Below are 20,273 nucleotides of genomic sequence, written 5' to 3'. Positions count from 1 at the left end.
ACTGTTGCCTACATGTCCTTCTAGGAATCTCAGAATTTTTCACAAGCCTAAAATATCCCAAACTATAGCATGAAATACTCTTTGGGAAAGGACATATTAATTAAAGGTGCCTGGGTCAATATTATATATTCTGAGTCCTTACTAGAGATTTCACACTACAGAGTACCATATAGAAAAGGCTCTGCTTAGTCCATCAGTAAAGAAACTAGCTTAACTTAGATACCCAGCATTTCCTAATTTTCTTATTCATATCTCATCTCTAGGAATCATTGGTGTGTGTTCCACCAATGATCCTGTGTTCACATGAGAAAAATTTAGAGCTACAGAAAATAATTTCCTACTTCTTTTCTTCATCAGCCTTAAATGATCTACCGTTTTAACCTCTCTTGCTAGTATCTTCGACTTTCTTGCCTATTCTCCCATTGCATCTGCTATGATTTAGTTAAGTATCATACTTTCTCCTTCCTGTGCCCACACTGAATACATGCATTTAATAGAAATTAAGTTTATTCATGTAAAATATCAATTATTTGGAGTAATTAGTGCAATAAAAACTATTTAAATCTTATTACTTTGCCAGATTATACAGATGCAAATGAAGAATAAGATAAATCCTACCTTTTAAATTAGCCTATATCTTACATTTTTAATCAAATTAAAGAGAGAGTTTATAATCACACAAGACATTTAAATAGTATAATACATGACATAATTACATGTCAAAAGGAATAAGAGCTGTTAAGAATACCACACGTAAAGAAATAATTGTTGACAACAGAAGTATAAACCTCATGTGGATAATCTATTTGCTAGGAGTTAATCCCTCTGTAAGAAAATTAACCTAAGTTAAGGAGGAATAGATACAAACATTTATCCTGCAAATGACTTGTGCTTGGTTTACTTATATGTTAATATTTGCTGGATTAAATATATTCTTCCAGAAGAGATACTTAACCTGAGATAAAATGGATTATTTTTTCATTTCCTCCTTTGTTTTTCTCTTGTTCTGTGAATGCCCAAGAAGGCTGTGTAGAATAATAAATTTTTATAGGATATGACCTAATTTAAAAGGTGCAGAGTCCCACAACAAGTGACAGAGAAACTCACCTATACCAGTTCTGTCTTTCCTTCCCCTCATGCAGACCTCACCTAACACCCCAGTCTGTGTACATCTGTGAGAGGAAACTGGTGTGAGCAGGTGTCTACCTCACTGCTCCACCTGAGGCTTAGTCTCTAGGCGGGGTCCTGGAGTGCCGCTCCAGAGTCCCTGCTGAGGGGTGTGTTTCTCCTTTATCTTCCTGCCTTGGAAGCCTCAAATATCCAGGTTACCATTTCTGATATCTGGGAGACACTAGATCTTTGTTTTTGTGGTTATAATTTGCAGTCTTGCTTTCTAGGTTGAGAATCATCTAATGTGTTTTTCTTTGGCTCCATTGTTTAAGTCGTAATTGTTAGACCCAGAAACCAGAGCAAGCTCTTTGCTTTTGTGTAACTCTTTAAATCTGCTTTTTTTTCCTATTCATGAGACACATCCAAGGCACCATCATTTCTCACCCGGATGTGGAAATAGGCTAACAAGTCAAACTAATGTCCCCATATACTCTTACCCCCTCCCATCTAGATGTTCATCATGGTGCCTCCAGAGTGAGCTTTTTTAAAGCATGCAAATCTGATCATTTCGCTTCCATGATTTAAACCCCTACACTAAGGCCTGTATGACCTGGCCACACCTGGCAACTCCAGTCACACCTTGAACCATTCCCATACTTATTCCCACTGTCCAGTTTTCTTCTTTCAGTTTGTTAAAGAGTATCATCCTTCTTCCTATCTCAGGGCCTTCGCTTGTACTGATTCTGTTCCCTCTCCCTGGAACATTGTTCTGTAGGGAACATTCGTCTCCACCATCTATCTCCCCAGCATTGTCAACATTGAATCATCCATGCATCAGAGTTCAGCTCAGATGTGATATATTTAGAGAGGCCTTTCTTGACCTCTCCAGACCTGTCATGTCTCTCTGAAAACATCTCATAACACTCTACCCCTCTGCAGCTCTAACCAGGGTTTGAATTATTTATTTGTCTGTTTAATAGGTATCTTCCCCCAGTAGACTGTATACTTTGTCAGGTCTGTTGGCTCACCATTATCACCTCACTTCCCACAGTGCCTGTACATAACAACAGTCTAGAATTATATAATGAATGGGTGAAAGAATAATGTACGCTGGTACATTTAATCTTCACATTTACTTCTTTTCTGTGCAAACTTCCTAATTGGGTTGTATAGCATAGATAGTGTGCCCATGGCCTCTGAATACTTGATTTCAGGTTAACCTGCTGAGTAACTTTATTAAAGAAGTATGAAGTAGGTGCTGTAATTATTTGTTTTATTGATGAGGAAAATAAGGCTTAGCATGGTAGATGAGTATCCAAGCCTTGTATAAATCCAGAGCCTGACCTCTTAACTGCTGTGTACCTCACTTCTGATTGCTTCTGGTGCAACTTTACTGTTACAGGATCTGTAATAAAGTAAGAATTTGGACGAATCCCTAGTTTATTTCAGAAGTTATGTAATTTTCATCTCAGAAAGTTATCTTAAGACTTAGAATTTATGTAATGTTTCTAATCTGAGAAGACTATTATTTTTTCATTTTATACAAAAAGCAGAGGTTTATATTTAGTAGAGGTTAGGCATCAGATTTATTAGACTCTGATTTCCTTATTCTTCCCTACTACTCTTTAGAGTTTTGGCTAATATTTCTCAGACATTGCTGTGAACAGTGAAATTTTTCCCTGATGTTCACACTCTCTGACAATCTCATACCCTGAGAAATGCATAGGGATCCATTTATAGGCCAATAGTTATAAAGATGTCCTAATAAGAAGATTCTCCCTTGTTTTTGATGTAATAGTAGCTTCTAACTATAATCTCTTAACTCATGGCTTCATTTTTATAAAATGAGACTTGGATAGTTCCTAATTCCCCACCCAGCCCTGAGTCCATAATTCTATATTGACTGAAAAGAAGACACCTATATCCTAATGTTATTGTGTGAAAGCCACAAAAATGTCAAACAAAGATGCCAAGAAAATTTGTGGAAGAGCAAATTTTATGAGTTACCAGACCACAGAATCATGCATCTTTTTTTAAATTTTGTTCATAAACAAGATAGTATAGCTTTCAAAGACATGTGGGACTTGGGGACTAGATTGCTTTAGTTCTGAAGAAACATTTTAAACTAATATTTTTGGAAAAACTTGTTGGGAGACACATTGTTTATGACACACCCAGTCTTGATTGATCTAAGGTACTAGATTATATCTTATACTCTACTGCATGAAATTCTATCAAATTCTGGATACAAAGTATTTTAAATTTGCGCTTGATCAGGTGCTTCCACAGACCTGAATTGTTCTCTCTATAGAGTTCCCTTCTAGGATTCTCCTGTTGTAGATAAAAAGATGGGCTTTAAAGTCAGCCTGACCTGGGTTTGAATCTTGGATCCATCCCTTAACAAGCTGTATCACCTTAATCAAATTCATGTAATATGCTGAGCCTTAGATTTTCATTTCTAAAGTATTCATAATAACACTTAACCTCATAGGGTCGTTGTGAGCATTAAATGAGATAAAGTATATAATGAGACTAGCATTACATATGTTAACATTGTGCTAAACAGACACAAAATGTTAATAGGTACTACAAAATGTTGCTCTTCTCTGGGATTGGCACTACCCTTACCTTTTTACTCAGAATCAAGTTAGATCCTTCTGACCCTAAGACTTGGTTCATAAAATCACAGTGATATCTTTCAGATAACTTTTTAGCTCAAATATTAGAAAATATATTAGCAGAAATGGTAGAGATCAGTGTTTTGGTGTAGTGGGACACACAGGCCTTTCTCTTTTACAGCTTTTATATCCCTGATTGTTTCATCATTGAGTCATTTTGTCTTGTTGAGTCAAACAGGCAAGAATCATTTTACTCCCATTTGTCTTTTCCACCTCACTATGCAGGAAGCCTTTTGGATCTCTACTTTTAGTATTTAATTAATAGATGTAAGGATAATCTCTCTAGGGGTCCCAGTAGTTTCATCTCAAATATTTTCTTCCCTGGAGAGATTATCCTCATACTTACTGTATGGTGACTAGTTGGAAAGGCATTTGGCCATATTACCACCAATAGCTTCTCTAGCATAAATTCTGTAAACCTACCTGATCTGAACAATATTTTCTCTTTGCTTTGAGGAAGTTGCACCTTTTCTGCTTTTTAAAGTCAGTTGTGAACTTTGGAGGAAAGGTTTGCCTTATCCTATATGCTTGCCTGTGTCCTGAGGAGCATAACCTCTTATCTGAACTCTCCAGGATAGCTATTGATTTCATACACCCACATACTCTCCCTTTCCCCTTTTGCCCCCTTTTTCTCTTATCTTCTTCAATTGCCCTTTCCTTTTTAAACTTCTTTTCTTAACACCTAACTGTCGGTTTAAAGATCTCTATTTGGCATTGCAGTTAACAGTCCAGCATTTCTTTTCCAAGCGTTACCTCACTTTCTGCCTCCTGATTTAAAAAAAAAAAAAAAAAAAAAGTGTCGTCAAAGACTGTGGTAATCAACAAGACAGTTTATTTCCGCTTTCACAATTTTCTGAACTCTACATATTACATATTCTGTGTCTTCTCTCTGTTGAGGTCTGAATTTAATGCTTTCTTTGTATTGCTGATCCTTAAGCATGATTAGAAAAAGAACTGAGTCTGACAGAGTTACTTAGTGAAACATAGGAGCATTCCTATCCTTGGTTAAGTCTGAGCCCAAAGGCACTCTCCTAATTCTGCATGTAATAAAATAGAGGCAGCTCTAGTCCATTCTCTCGGGGAATATAAAGGCTTCCTTTAGCAAAATGGGTTTGTGAGTCAGGGAGCCTTACTGAGAGTGTTCAGTAAGGGTATGTTGAATAAATATTCCAAATCAAAATTACTTTAATCTGAATAGTGCCAGGCCACACCTGTTTTCATGTTTCGTTTTGTTCATTTTCCAGACTTTTTGAAAAGGCCTTTAGAGAGTTATGTGAAAAAACTAAAAGTACCAGTTCATGTAATTCGAATGGAACAACGTTCTGGATTGATTAGAGCTAGATTAAAAGGAGCTGCTGTGTCTAAAGGCCAAGTGATCACCTTCCTGGATGCCCATTGTGAGTGTACAGTGGGATGGCTGGAGCCTCTCTTGGCCAGGATCAAACATGACAGGTAATTTTCTGGTGTCTGTAAGTTTGTTTTTAGTACATTTGTCCTAAACTATCTGGTTAATTGCCAAATTCTATGTTTTTAAATAAATATAAAAGTAATTTCCTCCCAAGTTTGCTTTAAAATATCTGTGTAAAGGACTCTAAAGAAAATATCTAGAAGACCACATTCTGAAGCCTGGCATGAATGTTTGCAAACTGTCGTGCTAATAGGGAGTGATTAGGAAGCATGTCGTTGGAATGTATACTATATGCTCTGTTCACCAAGCTGGAGCAGAACAGATAGATGGTGAACTCGGGGAAGACAGCATAAAACCCTTGACTTGTCCTTGCTCTCTAAAGCTAACACTGGAGCAGGCAGATCCTCTCAACTTGTAGTGCAGCAAGAAGTAGAAGAGAATGGAGAGAAGCACATTGTGTCCTGAAATGCTTAATTTTATATGGAAAGCACCATAATCTTGGATAACACAGGAAGAACAGTGGTGTAATGAACACCTATGGTTATAGTTTTTCATGTTACAGATTTTTCAAATAACTCCTTATTTCTGGCTTAGTTCTTGTGCATCAGGAGAGAACTTGACTTCAGTCTGCTACATCTATGTTGGTTGAATTTCTGCTTGTCATTGTAATTTGAGGTAGAGACTATCCTTGTTAACCTTTAAATTTAGATTTTAGTGGAGTGAACTTTTACTAATCAAGTGGAGCACGGTGGGAGCTAAAGCCACAGCATCTATTCTATTTGATAGCAAATGCTGGATCTACTTTTTTTTCCCATTCAAAGATGAATACATAGGAAAACTCAGCACTGGGCCAATCAATGGGAAAGTAGAGCAGCTTTAGAAAAAAAAACATTCCCTGAAGAATCAAAAGAATAACATATCCCTGTAAATTCTTTTCTTTAAATAATAGATGACTGTTTTAGGGAATATTTGCTTGCCTGAAGATAATACATAACCCATAGAGAGAAAGCAAGGTGAGGTGATGACAGAAGTATGGAAGGGAATCAGCTGAAATAGCAACCACAGTGACTTCCCGTTTGGGCTGTATGGTGGACTTGATATTCAGAATAACTTTTCCAACTGAAAAAGCTGGATAAAAGGCCAAACAAATTTTAAATGCATCATTGAGTTGGCACAAAAGTAAGAAATTTGCAGATCTTGAAAAGAAGTGAGAGCAAATGTGCAGTCCAAACACTAAAGCCAGCTTTCACTGGTAGGGTTTCTGCTGAACTTTGGGGACACTAAGCTTCTGCCTTGAGAGACAAATAAGATGGAAGGATAGGAGACAAAACCTAGGAGCTGCCTCAGGTGAGAAGGTTAATAGCAAACACCTGTATAAAGCTGGGATTTTGAAATCTATATCTTAGTATAAGGCAAGAATGAAAAATAAATCCCACCACATCAGAGAAAACTTGCTGTCTCAACCTTGGTATGCAGTGGCAGAGGGGAAACAAATCTTCCCTAAGAATTTGTAAACAATATAGAAAAGGAATGAACAAAACTCTTTTTATGAGGCTGGTATAACTGTGATATGAAAACCAGAAAATACTACAAGGAAAATTACAGAGCAAACCTGTTCATGAATGCTAGTGCAAAAATCTCACAATACCAGCAAACTGAACCAGCAATACACACACACACACACACACACATATATGTAAAAAACATATCATGATATCATGCCTGCTTGGTTTAGCATGATATTACAAAACTAATTCATTTAATACATCCCGTTAATGTATTTTTAAAACTGTGATTACAAACTTATTAAACACCTCTGATCACTCCTATAGATACTGAAAAAGGGTTCACTGAAATTTAACATGAATTTATTATTAGAAAATACTTAGCAAACTATTACACAGTGGAAGTTTAATCCAAGAAAGGACAGCTTAAAAAAAAAAAAAAAAAAAAAAAAGCCTTTGCAAGCAGAAATCATGTTAATGGAGAAATGTTGAAAGCATTTTTTAAAAAGATGTGGAACAAGATGTTAATGCCCTCAATCACTTCAAGACTTCAGGTATTATTAGAAGTCTTTCATAGGTTTTGCTGTACTACAATAAATAAAGAACATTTATTTATTGGAAAAAGGAAAAGCATTGTTGTCAATTGTATATGTGTTTGTGAAGAAAACGAATCTGTACATAAAATAATAGAAACAATAAGAATTTAGCAATGTTGCCAAACATGAGATTACTATAGAAAAGTTCAGGCTGGTGCAGTGGCTCACGCCTGTAATCCCAGCTCTTTGGGAGACCAAGGTGGGCAGATCATTTGAACCCAGGAGTTTGAGACCAGCCTGGCCAACATGGCGAAACCCCATCTCTACTAAAAATACAAAAAATTAGCCATTCATGGTGGCTCATGCCTATAATCCCAACTGCTTGGGAGGCTGAGGCGGGAGGATCACTTGAACTCAGGAAGTCAAGGCTGCAGTGAGCCAGGATTGCACCACTGCCCTCTAGCCTGGGCAACAGGAGTGAGACTCCATCTCCAAACAAAGAAAAGTTTATTTCACACCAACAAGGAATACTTAGAAAATATAATGTAAAAAGAAAAGATACCATTCGTAATAGCAATAGACTACACGTAGGAATATGTTTACCAAGATTGACTGAAATTCACAAAAAAATCTTGAGAGAGAGGTGATGTTCATGGATAGGAAAGTCAATATCATAAGAGTATCAGTTCTACCCAAATTCATATATAAATTCAGTGCATTTCCAGTTGAAATCTCCACAGAATTTTGTTTGAGAGACTGTACAGGCTGATTCTAGCATTAATATGGAACTGTAAAAAGAAAAAAAAATAGTTGGGATGCTTCTGAAGAAGAATCAGATCTAAGGGGGCTTACCCTACTAGGCATCAAGACTTATTTTAAAGCTGTGTTAATTACAGCAGTGGTATATTGATGCAGGAATTCACAAAGAGACTAGTGAAACAGGGTAGGGTCTAGAAACCCGCTCATTTTTGTATGTAATCTTCATTTATGACAGAACAGGCACTCATAGCTATGGCAGAAGAAAAAGGGACCATTACATAAATAGTGGTGGAACAATTGGTTATCCATAGAAGAAATAAATGAAGTTGGATATTTGCTGTATATCATAGTTAAAATCAGTCCCTTGAGGATTAAAGACTTAAATATAAAAAACAAAAATATGCTTCTTTTTAAGACAATATAGGAGTATGAATGAAAAGGGGAGGGATTATCAACCAGTAAATAATTATGATGCTAGTTTGATGTGAGATTGAGCATGAAAGTTTTCACCATTGCCTGTAACATTATAGAATGTATTTTTATTTTAAAAACTCTTAGGCCCAGGTGCAGTGGTTCATGCTTGTAATCCCAGTACTTTGAGAGGCTGAAGTAGGAGGACCCCTTGAGCCCAGGAGTTAAAGACCAGCCTGGGCAACATAGGGAGACCTCATCTCTACCAAAAAAAAAAAAAATTCTTTTAATTAGTTGAGTGTGGTGTTATGTACCTGAGGTCCCAGCTACTCAGGAAGCTGAGGTGGGAAGATCATTTGAGGAGGTCGAGGCTGCAGTGGGCCCTGATTGCACTACTGCATTCCAGCCTGGGTGACAGAGTGATACCCTGTCACAAGGAGGGAAAAAAGTAAAAACACTATACAGTTGTTCTATAGTTGACATTAAACAGGAATGTTTTGAAGGATTTTTAAACTTGCTTTTATGACATCAGGAGAACAGTGGTGTGTCCTATCATCGATGTGATCAGCGATGATACTTTTGAGTACATGGCAGGCTCTGATATGACCTATGGTGGGTTCAACTGGAAGCTCAATTTTCGCTGGTATCCTGTTCCCCAAAGAGAAATGGACAGAAGGAAAGGTGATCGGACTCTTCCTGTCAGGTAATTAATTTGTCAAATATTTTCCCTAAAGTGTCATTGGCAGAAGGTTGTGGAGCTCTGGGAATCATATCGAATGGATCAGTGTATTTTGAGAAACATGAAGCATTCGTATACCTTATGGTAGTTAAGGGCCATCTTTCACATATGGGAGTGTTATAAAGAAGGATTTCTCCTCTAATAAAATTAGACATTTTTACTTATTCTGTAAATCTAGTGCACATGAGAAATGATGACATGCATGTTTTTTCATTCCTTTATGAACATTCTGCAAATGTGTAAGTCACATCTATTCTTTAATTCAGTTATTAAGGATAATACTACTTAGCTTAATTAATTGTGTCAGTATGTGAAACTATTACCTAAAACTGGGTCCTTGCATTAAAATGTGCGATTTTAAATTCAGACTTGTACCATCTGGATGAGTTATTGACTGGTAAAGTTAGAAAAGCTTGTATCAAACATAAAAATAGCTAGAATTGACACAAAGTATAAAAAAATTCATTAATCCATTTATTTTCTGATTTTTTTTCTCTACTTGGTCATATATAGATTTTTTTTTTTCAGGATGGAATAAAAATCCTCATGCTCTTTTTAGAACATGAAATTGAGACCTTTGAGCTCTTCTGAGCCATCCTAAAATTTATCCCGATTATATCAACCTGCTACTTCTGTATTAAGAGTTCCTTCAGTACCAGGCTTCAGCTGTCTTCTGTTTTTGGGCCTCCTGCATCTGCCTTCCCTTGAATTCAAGTCCAGTTCTGGCAACACTGAAGAGATTTTCCACTGACTGTGTGCTATTTTCCTTAGCCTGAGTTCTTAGTAGTGCAAGGGACTTTTCTTCTCTTTAGCTGTTAGTGCAATTCACTATCTAAATCAGGGGTTCCTAAACATTTCAAAGATGACAAACTTTTTTGAAAATCTGGTAAAAGCTATGGGTCTTCTCTAATGGAGAAAAATGCACATGTACATGCAGAAGATTTAGCACACAAAAAACTCAGGTCAAGAAACCCCTGTATTAAATGATAATTCTGAATTTTGGGCTGTTTCTTTTAAACCCTTTTCTCATTCTTTTTTTCTTCTAAAATCAAAATAAGTCCAAACCTTTTTTTGAAACAGCTGTTTCCTCTGGAAAGGCAATGAGTACATTTTAGGGTTCATCTTAAAATACAGTTTTCGTGGTATCTTCGGTCCTTGTAACTTAATTATTTTTTCTCCTGGTTGGAGTTCACTTTTTCTCCATACTTGTTCTTTATAAAAATCAAATGGGCTGATATTCATTTATTTAAATCTTCCTTCATTTCTTAATCATTTTTCTGCTTAATTTCACGTCCCCACTCCTTTTGCCTACTTGAGCCCATTTTGATGAATTAGGCTCCTCTTTTGCAGAAAATATACCATACAGTCAGGAAGGAACATATTGATTTTATTCTATATTTTGTCTCCTGTCCTTAAAGATTTCTTATGGGTATTGGGAAAAGACCTCGTTGTTTCCATCCTGTTTATCTTATGTGTTTAAAATATTTGCCACCCTTTAGAATGTGGCATGATAACTCTAACCTGAATCTGCTTGGTTAATACAGTCAACTGCCTTGAAGTTACTAGGATCCATGGAATGGGTGCACAGTCAGATGGAGAGGATTGTGAGGAATAACTTTAATTTAAGGAGTTTGAGATCTAAACTCAGTTAGGACCTGAGGACCAAGCCAAGAAAGATAGAAAGTACTCTTAGAACTGTGACAGAGAGGGATGTCTGGGCAGAAGCATGACACAGCAAGTCTAGCAGTCAGCATGACCATGGTATGGGTCATGTCTGAAGACCAAATAACAGCATAAAACACAGAAAACCCCTAAGGCCTATGAAAGTTTATGAAGAGTGTGAGAATAAGTACTTACTCAGTAGTTATAAATAGTTATGAAACTGCTTTTAAAAACAAAAGCTGATTGTAAATTTTAAATTGCTAATGGTATAGTGTTATTGAATTTCAGAACACCTACCATGGCAGGAGGCCTTTTTTCAATAGACAGAGATTACTTTCAGGAAATTGGAACATATGATGCTGGAATGGATATTTGGGGAGGAGAAAACCTTGAAATTTCCTTTAGGGTAAGTTCCCTTCAAAAAAATTAATCTTTTATTTAGCCTCAAATATAGATGTGCTTTGATTATTCGTGTATCTCTACATAAAAAATAAAAATTGAATTTAATACAAGTTTAATGTAACTTCAGAACCTTCGGTCCATAAAAAAGACTGATATTAAAGGTTCATTATAAACTACTGAAGCAAATAATTTAGTTACCTTTGAAGTCCAGCTATAAAACTTACACAAGATTCCCTAGTTGTTTTTAATTTTTATTTTCAAGGAAGTAATTTAAGCTCTAAAAACTAATATGTAGTTTGAATATGCTACTTTGGTACTTTACTCTCAAAAACATAAATTTCACATTTTGTAATATGCTTTTTATTTTAGTGTGAAAACTTTTTTATATAAAACCTAGTCACTTTACCAGCTTTATATTTTTCAATAAAAAGAAAAACGCAAAAGAATTCTAAAATGACTCTAAATTCATTTAACCCAGTCTACATATAAAGTCTTTGCATTTCATGTTCACTAGAATCAACATATCATTTAAATGGCATTGCATATTTTTTACAATAACCAACTTTAGACACATAACTTATTATAGTGGAAGTCACACTGACGTGTACTGTAATCTGAACCAGTGAGCTCACTTTGTTCCCAGTGAATCGCTTTGCCTTCTTGTCAAAGAGAGGGTTGGACTCTAGATCATCTTGGAGATCCTATCCAGCTCTAACACTTTATGATCCTGGGAAAACTTGAAGGTAGGAACACTGAATATTTAACAAAATCAGAACTTTCCAAAATGTTATTTTAATTGTAAAGAGTTATGAGAGTTTTAACTTGTTTGGGGGAATATATTTTGAAAGGAACAGAAGGATTTCATTAAATTAAGGATGTAAGCACATACTCGATCATCTTTCTTTTACCCCTTTTTTTGTTTTTACTGTTCTAACAAAGACAACAAAACATGCTTTTACTCTCTCACTGAAGAACTTACGATGGATCTGGTTTAGATTCCTAGGTTCGGTTTCATGTACAAGCCGTGACACAGGTTTGGAGAGGGGTGAATAGATGAGAATCTGGCTGGCTACTCCATGGTCAGGTTTTGTTTGGTGGTTGTTTTTAACCATGAATCACATTAATACATTATATACTCTGTACACACAAAACATGAAATTTAAACATTTTGTGAAACAGTATGTCCTTGTTAACAAGTATGGGTTGCAATTCATCAATTTGAATTTATGATTCTCTTAGGAATAATGGTCTGCAGTTAGAAGAATACTGCTCTAGATATCATGTCTTTTCTGTATTTAGCCTGTAACCTATGTTTTCTTTATTTTAGTCTTCAACTTTTGGTTTGATCAGAACCTAAATTAGAGAAATATTTCTCTTGAGGAAGCACTGACTTTGTAACCTAACCCTACAGCCAGAGCCCACCATGTGCCCCTGATTTTGTGAAATTCCAACGGTGGAACCCAATAGATGTCAACACTTTTTTTTAAAACTATCAATGTCATGTGTGGTCTTAGCTGTTATTTTCAGATTTGGTAGTATGGAGGTACTTTGGAAGCTTTTTACCAGTAACTACAATATGTTCCATTTAAGTTTAAACAAAAGCCAAACCCCTATTTAACTGAAAAGAAAAATGCTCTGGGAAAACTAAGGTGAACATTTCCTGATTACTCAGCTACATCTTATGGTCATCTCTGCTGTTTTCAGATTTGGCAATGTGGAGGAACTTTGGAAATTGTTACATGCTCACATGTTGGACATGTGTTTCGGAAAGCTACACCTTATACGTTTCCAGGAGGCACAGGGCAGATTATCAATAAAAATAACAGACGACTTGCAGAAGTGTGGATGGATGAATTCAAGAATTTCTTCTATATAATTTCTCCAGGTTAGCATTGTTTTGCATTAGAAATACCAGACTGTACCTTTCTTGACCCTGATCCTGGAGGAGAAGTAAGAAGGGTGGAAGTGAAGCTTTGAGCAGAGGTGAACACCTACCTCATAAGGTTATTGTAAGGAATGAATGAAATCACACACAGTATAGAAAGTGCTTGGCAGAATGCCTAGAATAATATATAATTAACAGTAATAAATTATCCAGGTCAGTGTTGCTAGCCCAGATTTTACAGATGTTCTATTTTTTTTAAAAACCTAACCGCAACATTTAATTTATTCCTGTGAAGTTTCATCTTGTTAAATTTTCAGCCATTTTTCTAGCTTGCATGACTTTTTCTTGATTCTTGGAGTTTTCATTCAACATAACAAAACCACTGTTTTTGCAGTGGGTCATAAGCATTCTCTATAAGCAGGCCCTCGATGCTGTCATAGGAGGCTTTCATCAAGTATCACAAGGCCACCGAGAGCCCAAAACATGCCACCACAAGGGCCTTCTTTCCAGGAACTTTGCTACTCAGAGTTTTGTAGGAACAGTTGTTCCATCAGCTATAAGTCGGCCTGACATTGTTACTTAGTCCATCCTTATTTTTCAGTTACTGCAAGACTGTCAGGTGGCAGAGCGCACAATTCAGTGAGTTGTGTGAGAGAAGCCTGACTGCAAACAATTGCTCTGTTTAATATTTGAGCAAAATAGACCTTGATTTTTTTGGTCTATTTTCTCACATAAATGTAATTTTTCTCTGAAAAATTAAAACACATTTAATGTCTTTTCCTTGCTTTATACTTTTGGTGGATTCATGGTGTCTCACTTGGTATAGTTACATATCACCCAACTGATACCACTGTTCTCATTCATCTGGCTTATTAGATTCAACAATAAACATGTGTTACCTGAAACAACACTAATAATTCAGAGTCAATTATTTCTTTCAACAGGTGTTACAAAGGTTGATTATGGAGATATATCATCAAGAGTTGGTCTAAGACACAAACTACAATGCAAACCTTTTTCTTGGTACCTAGAGAATATATATCCTGATTCTCAAATTCCACGTCACTATTTCTCATTGGGAGAGGTAAGAAATACATATATATTCTATGTGGTTATTATGTTCTTACTTTTTTATACTAAAAAAAAATAGAAGTTAAACTTCCAATAAGGAAAGTCTAAACAATATTCTTTTTCCCATTCCTCCTCCCTAAAAGTTGATTTCCACTGAGTTGATGCATCTGGAGATAAGCTGTGTACTGTGGAGTCTGTTTTTCCCTAATCTGTGTATAGTGATGTGTTTCCTAAACAGACTGTACCATCTGCAATTGTGAATCTGTAAAATTTGTACATATATATTTTTTTAAAAAAAAGACTTCTGTGCAGGTCCTTGTGAACTTGTAATTATAAGATGGCTTTTAGAAAAAAACATGAAGCCAAGTAGGGAAAAAATCCAACCTTTTTGCGATAGAAATCAATAGAAGGACAAGATTTCCTTTTATAAATCACAGCAGCAAATGATGATATGTGTAGACAGGGCCACAACCAGGCCTATCCCAGGATTAAAGCTCAGGAAAAGTGGCCTCCCACTCTGAAGAAGATTGTCACTTCTTCAGTCCTTTCATTCATTCAACAAATATTTGAGTAGCTAGTATATGACAAGTACTATTTTAAGTACTAGGAATACAGCAATAAGTAAAGCAGAGATCCTGTTCTTGTTGATCTTACAGTCCACGAGTGAGACAGATTATGAAAGGCACACAGTATGTCAGGTGGTAATAAGGGCAGAAGGGGTAGAGAATGACTGGCAAGTGAGTGTGGGTAGTAGTACTGTTTTATGTAAGGAAGTTGAAAGAATAAAGAAGTTGAAAGAGTCCTGTCAAGGTGATTTTGAGCAGAGATCTGAAGAAAGTGAATGAGCAGGTCATACGAATTTTTAGGGGAAGAGTATTCTGGGCACAAGAAAGAACAAGTATAAAGGTTTCTGTTTTTTGTTTTTTATTTTTTTGAGATGGAGTCTCGCTCTGTCACCCAGGCTGGAGTGCAGTGGCGCTGTCTCGGCTCACTGCAAGCTCCGCCTCCCGGTTCATACCATTCTCCTGCCTCAGCCTCCTGAGCAGCTAGGACCACAGGTGCCCGCCACCATGCCTGGCTAATTTTTTGTATTTTTAGTAGAGATGGGGGTTTCACTGTGTTAGCAAGGATGGTCTCGATCTCCTGACCTCGTGATCCACCCGCCTCAGCTTCCCAAAGTGTTGGGATTACAGGCGTGAGCCACCGCGCCCAGCCTAAAGGTTTCTAAGATGACGATGTACTAGTGCGTTCCAGAAACAGCAGGGAGACCAGTTGTCTGGAATAAAGTGAACAAAGTGGAGAGTAGTAGAAGGTAAGGTCAAAGACATAGTGAGGTTCAAATCATATAAAGCTTGTAGGCTATAGTGAGAAGTTTGCATTTTGCATTTTATTCTTAATCAAATGGAAGCCATCGAGAGATACCAGCAAACTTCCATTAGAAAAGGATCACATTGTCTGCTATGTGGAGAAAAACTATATGGAAACAGGAGTAGAGCTGGTGTACTGTTGGAAGGAAGAGAGTAAAGGATTATGTAAGGTTTCTATCAAGCTTGAGACACTGTAGAGCTGCCATTACTGAGATGGGAAAGCCTACAGGAAGAGCAGATGCTCAAGGGAATCAACAGTGTAGTTTGGGACACATTAAATTTGAGATCCAAGTGAGGATATGAATTGGTCTTTACATTGAAGAATACTCAGTTTGGGGCCGAGCGCGGTGGCTCACGCCTGTAATCCCAGCACTTTGGGAGGCCGAGGCGGGCGGATCACAAGGTCAGGAGATCGAGACCATCCTGGCAAACACGGTGAAACCCCGTTTCTACTAAAAATACAAAAAATTAGCCGGGCGTGGTGGCGGACTACGGGGTCGCAGCTATTCGAGAGGCTGAGGCTGAGGCAGGAGAATAGTGTGAACCTGGGAGGCAGAGGTTGCAGTGAGCCGAGATCGCGCCACTGCACTCCAGCCTGGGCGACAGAACCAGACTTTGTCTCAAAAAAAAAAAAAGAATACTCAGTTTGGGGGAGAGGTTGTGATAGAGATGTAAACTTAAAGGTTGTCAGCATATAGGATGGTTTTTAAAGCCACGAAACTGTATGAGGTCATCTGAGGAGGAGAAAATGTTAAGTATGTCAGAGAAGACCGAGGACAATGCCAGAGGGAACGCCACAGTTTAGAAATCATGGAAATGAGAAGGAATCAGCAACAAAGATTGAGAAGGAGTAGGCATTGAAATAGGAGAACCTAGAGAGTGGTGTCTCCAAGACTAAGGGAAAGATGATGTTTCAGGAAAGAGGAAGTGATCAGCTGTATGGAATACTGCAGAGAAGTTGAGGAAGATGAGTACTTAGAATTGGTGATTGCATTTGGCTAGGGAAATGTTATCAGTAGCCTATCTCACAGTGTTGAGTTTCCCATGGATGTCGTTAAAAACCGTGTTTTTAAGAGAGAATGGAAGAAGCAACATAGATGAATGTTTACAAGTCTTGCAAGAAATTCTGTTGTAAAAGAAGAGAAATGGGTGGTAGCTGGAAGAGAATATGGGCTTAAAGGGGTTTTTATTTGTTTATTAAGATAAAACTGTGCTGATATGAGCAACCCAAAAGAGAAAATTTAAAGATGCAAAAGAAAGAGCCAACTTAACACCCATTAGGATGGCCACTATCAAAAAAAAAGACAGACAGTGACACATGTTAGCAAGGATACTGAAAAATTGGAACCCTTGTGCGTTGTTGGTGTGAATGTAAAATGATACAACTGCTATTTAAAAGCAGTATGGAGGTTTCTCAAAAAAATGCTCAAAAAAGAGAACTACGATATTATCCAGCAATTCCACCTCGGTATGTATCCAAAGGAAATGAACGCAGGGTCTGAAGAGTTATTTTTACTTATATGTTTATAACAGCACTATTCACAATAGCCAAGAAGTGGAAGCGCCCCACATGTCTGTTCATTCTGGTCCAGCTACCAATGCCTAGGCATTGTCCAAAATTGGGTCAGTTCAAAGGAAAAAACTCCTCATTCTTGGTTCTAAAGACAAGCTACAGAGTGACTGCTATAAATCTTGATAGAACATACAATGGAATATTATTCAGTCTTAAAAAAGGAAGGAAATTCTGATACATGCTACAACATGGATGAACCTTGAGGACATTACGTTAAGCATAATAAGACAGTCACCAAAAGAGAAATACTGTATGATTCAGGCAGCTAGAATAGTCAAACTCATAGAAACAGAAAGTAGAATGGAGGTTACCAGGGCTACGGGAAGGGGGTAAAGAAGAGTTACTTCATGGGTATAGAGTTTCACATTTGTAAGATGAAGAAGTTCTGGAGATTCGTTTCACAACAGCATGAGTATATTTAACAGTACTAAACTGTACACTTGAAAACAGTTTAGATGTTAAATTTTATGTTATGTGTTTATGTACCAGAATAGAAAGAAAGAAGGGGTCTGTTGTTATAGGAATCGTGTATTTGGATGGATAGGAGGTGAAATCTGTACACAAGTAGAGGGTGTTGGTTGGGGGTGGGAAGAAGAGAGGTCATCTCCTGTCATAGGAAGGAAAATAGGGGAATGGGAACAAGTGCAGGGCAGCTGTAGGTTTGGAGGTGGAAACTGGCAGTTTGTGGTGGAAGTGTGAGGACCTTCTCATCTGGTGGCTTGTTTCCTCAGATTATGGGCTGAGAGTGAGGAAGCTGTTGGTGAGGGGAATTGGGGAAAGAGAAAAGGATGTAAAACAGAAATATAAGATAAGGGAAAGCAAGTAGATCCCCGAAGGAAGCCAGATGGTGGCGAGTTGGTGGAGCCGTCTGGCCTGGTGTTTTTTCCAGTGCCAGGGCAGGCACAGACTTCTGCATTTATCCTTAACCATTACTAAGGCCATTTCAGGATTGACTTGAGCTCCCTACCTCTGAACTTCGTTGTGATCTAAGGAATTTGTTTTCAGACAAGTGAGGACTACATTGAGTTTCTTGAGCCCTTCATTCTCACCGATGCCTCATTAATGGGAATGTGTTTTCCTTTGCTATAACCTCGTACTGGTCAAAGGCGGCCCAGGGTGAGTGGTGCGCCAGCGAAAGATTTCTAGCAGTCATTCTGCAGCTTGTCTTTAGAACCAAAAATGAGTTGTGGGTTTTTTTTGTTTTTTTTTTTGTTTTTTTTTGTTTTTATTTTGAGCTGACCCAATTTTGGACAACGCCTAGGCATTGTTAGCTGGGCCACAGTTTGGGCGTGTGACAAAGAAACACTTGTCTGCTCCATGGTAGATGGCTGCCAAGGCAAGCTTGCGTCTTACCTGCCTCTTGCCAGCTGGTTTCTGGGCAAGTCACAGCATTTACCCTCTGTGGCCTGCTTGTTGTCGCCTTATTAACTTAGCAGCTGGTCTTAAGCCTTGTACGCCCTTAATCCCAGGCCACATCCTCCAGGTTAAAAGTGTCATTTCTAGATTGGAGGTCATTCTTGAGAGTACCCACCATAGTGCAGCCAGGGATCTTACGCTTCTGATCACAGCTTCACCCATGTGAGCCTTCCTTTGCTAGCAACAGTAATTTAGCCTTTTATAGATCTCTTGCCATGCTTCAAGGGTCTAGGGAAACCTGAAATCATAGGATTTTTGAGCAGAAAGGGAAGTCAGAAAATGTAAATATGACTATGGTAATAGATGTAATTGAGAGCCTCTGGCTTCAGCTAACTCTGACTTTTGTAGTTCCTGTAGAACCTGAATAAGTGTGTTTCATCGTGGTATCTGATAGCTGTTAACCCAGGAGCTGAGTATTCTAAACAACAACAAAAAGTAAACAATCTAGACCTTTACTGGTTTAGTCAGTTTTAGGGGCTGACCAATTGCTTTTCCAGGCAGATCTAATAATCCTAACATTTACTGAGTATGTACTTTATGTCAAGCACAAATCTGAATGCTTTATGAATATTAAAGCACAGTACTGTAGAATTGTGCTGTTATTCCCACTTCACAGATAAGTAAATTGAGACACAAATAAATAGTTTAAAAAACACGGCTAACCTCACAACCATCTGGTTTGAGAGCCTGTGCTGTTAACCCTTAATGTCGGTATTCTTTCTCATATCTAACCAATACTTCCCTTGCAGCAGAGAGTGGAAAAGTTAATCTAAATTCACTAATACTAGATGATAAAAATGCTTTAACAAAGCTCTTACATTGTCCACTCTAATGAGATAAGATACTGATTCTGGAGGAGACTAATAGTAGAAACAAAGAAGCTTAAGCTCTCACCCTTGCCTGGTTTCCTACGAATGAGTGCATTCACAATTATTTTCCATTTCTCATGTCAAAAATAGTATTTTTAAAGTAACAGGTACAGCTAAGTTGCCACTTCTGAAATGGGGTTGAAGAGTTGCTGGGTCTGTGGATAAAGGAAAGAAAACCAACAGTTACTGTGTGCCTACTATGTGTCTGTATGTGTTATCTCAATTAGAGCACTTAACAAACCCGAGAGAGAGATTTATCCCTGCTTTACCAATGAGAAAGGGTTCTTATAGCAGTGTTTTCAGTTCTGTGTTGTAAATAATATTGATGTCTGATGTCCCCAAGGTGCTCAATTAGAAAGGCGAGGTACTGGGGAGAAGAAGGTAGATTTTGAGGTCAAATATGTTTGGGTAATACTATTTTACATCTTACATCCATCTGTACCACCATTCCCCACTCCTACCAAGAGTCATGGTATATTAAAAGGCTTTGAGAAGTCCTTCAACAAAGAAACCTATTTAAATTTTATTTATCTGGTATTTCCCAAACATATCTGATCATAAAACACCCTTTTTAGTGGGGCACCTTGCAAGATGCTGTTCTTCAGATTGTGGTTTTTGGAATCACAATCTTAGAGTAAATAACCTGCTCAAGGTCTCATAGCTAGTCAGGAATGAAGCCCCATCTGCATGTCCCCGAAACCTAAACTCTCACCTCTACAACTCTTTGAAAGTGTGGATATTCACACACTGTAAGTCAGATATTGCTATGATTCAAGTAGAAAAGTTTGTTTCTAACAGCTCCTCACCCTTTATGATACTCTCAGTCTGTACATTGTTTCTAGATTGTTTTGGCTTGACCCAGTGGCATGCCTGGCCACCCAA

At 37.6% G+C, this 20,273-nt stretch overlaps 1 protein-coding gene across 5 annotated transcripts in view; it reads left to right on the top strand.

Annotated features, from left to right (window-relative positions):
* GALNT1 (polypeptide N-acetylgalactosaminyltransferase 1) overlaps positions 1-20,273 on the top strand; it is a 124,766-nt gene that overhangs the window by 90,446 nt on the left and 14,047 nt on the right. For all 5 annotated transcript variants that reach the window (NM_001260602.1, XM_077974660.1, XM_077974661.1 and 2 more), the window contains 5 exon segments: positions 5,033-5,240; positions 8,940-9,110; positions 11,097-11,214; positions 12,915-13,095; positions 14,040-14,179. In NM_001260602.1, the coding sequence (NP_001247531.1) occupies positions 5,033-5,240; positions 8,940-9,110; positions 11,097-11,214; positions 12,915-13,095; positions 14,040-14,179 (818 nt within the window).

The sequence above is a fragment of the Macaca mulatta genome, chromosome 18 (assembly GCF_049350105.2).
Source record: "Macaca mulatta isolate MMU2019108-1 chromosome 18, T2T-MMU8v2.0, whole genome shotgun sequence".
NCBI classification, from domain to species: domain Eukaryota; kingdom Metazoa; phylum Chordata; class Mammalia; order Primates; family Cercopithecidae; genus Macaca; species Macaca mulatta.
This window is presented reverse-complemented; position numbering and strand designations above follow the sequence as displayed.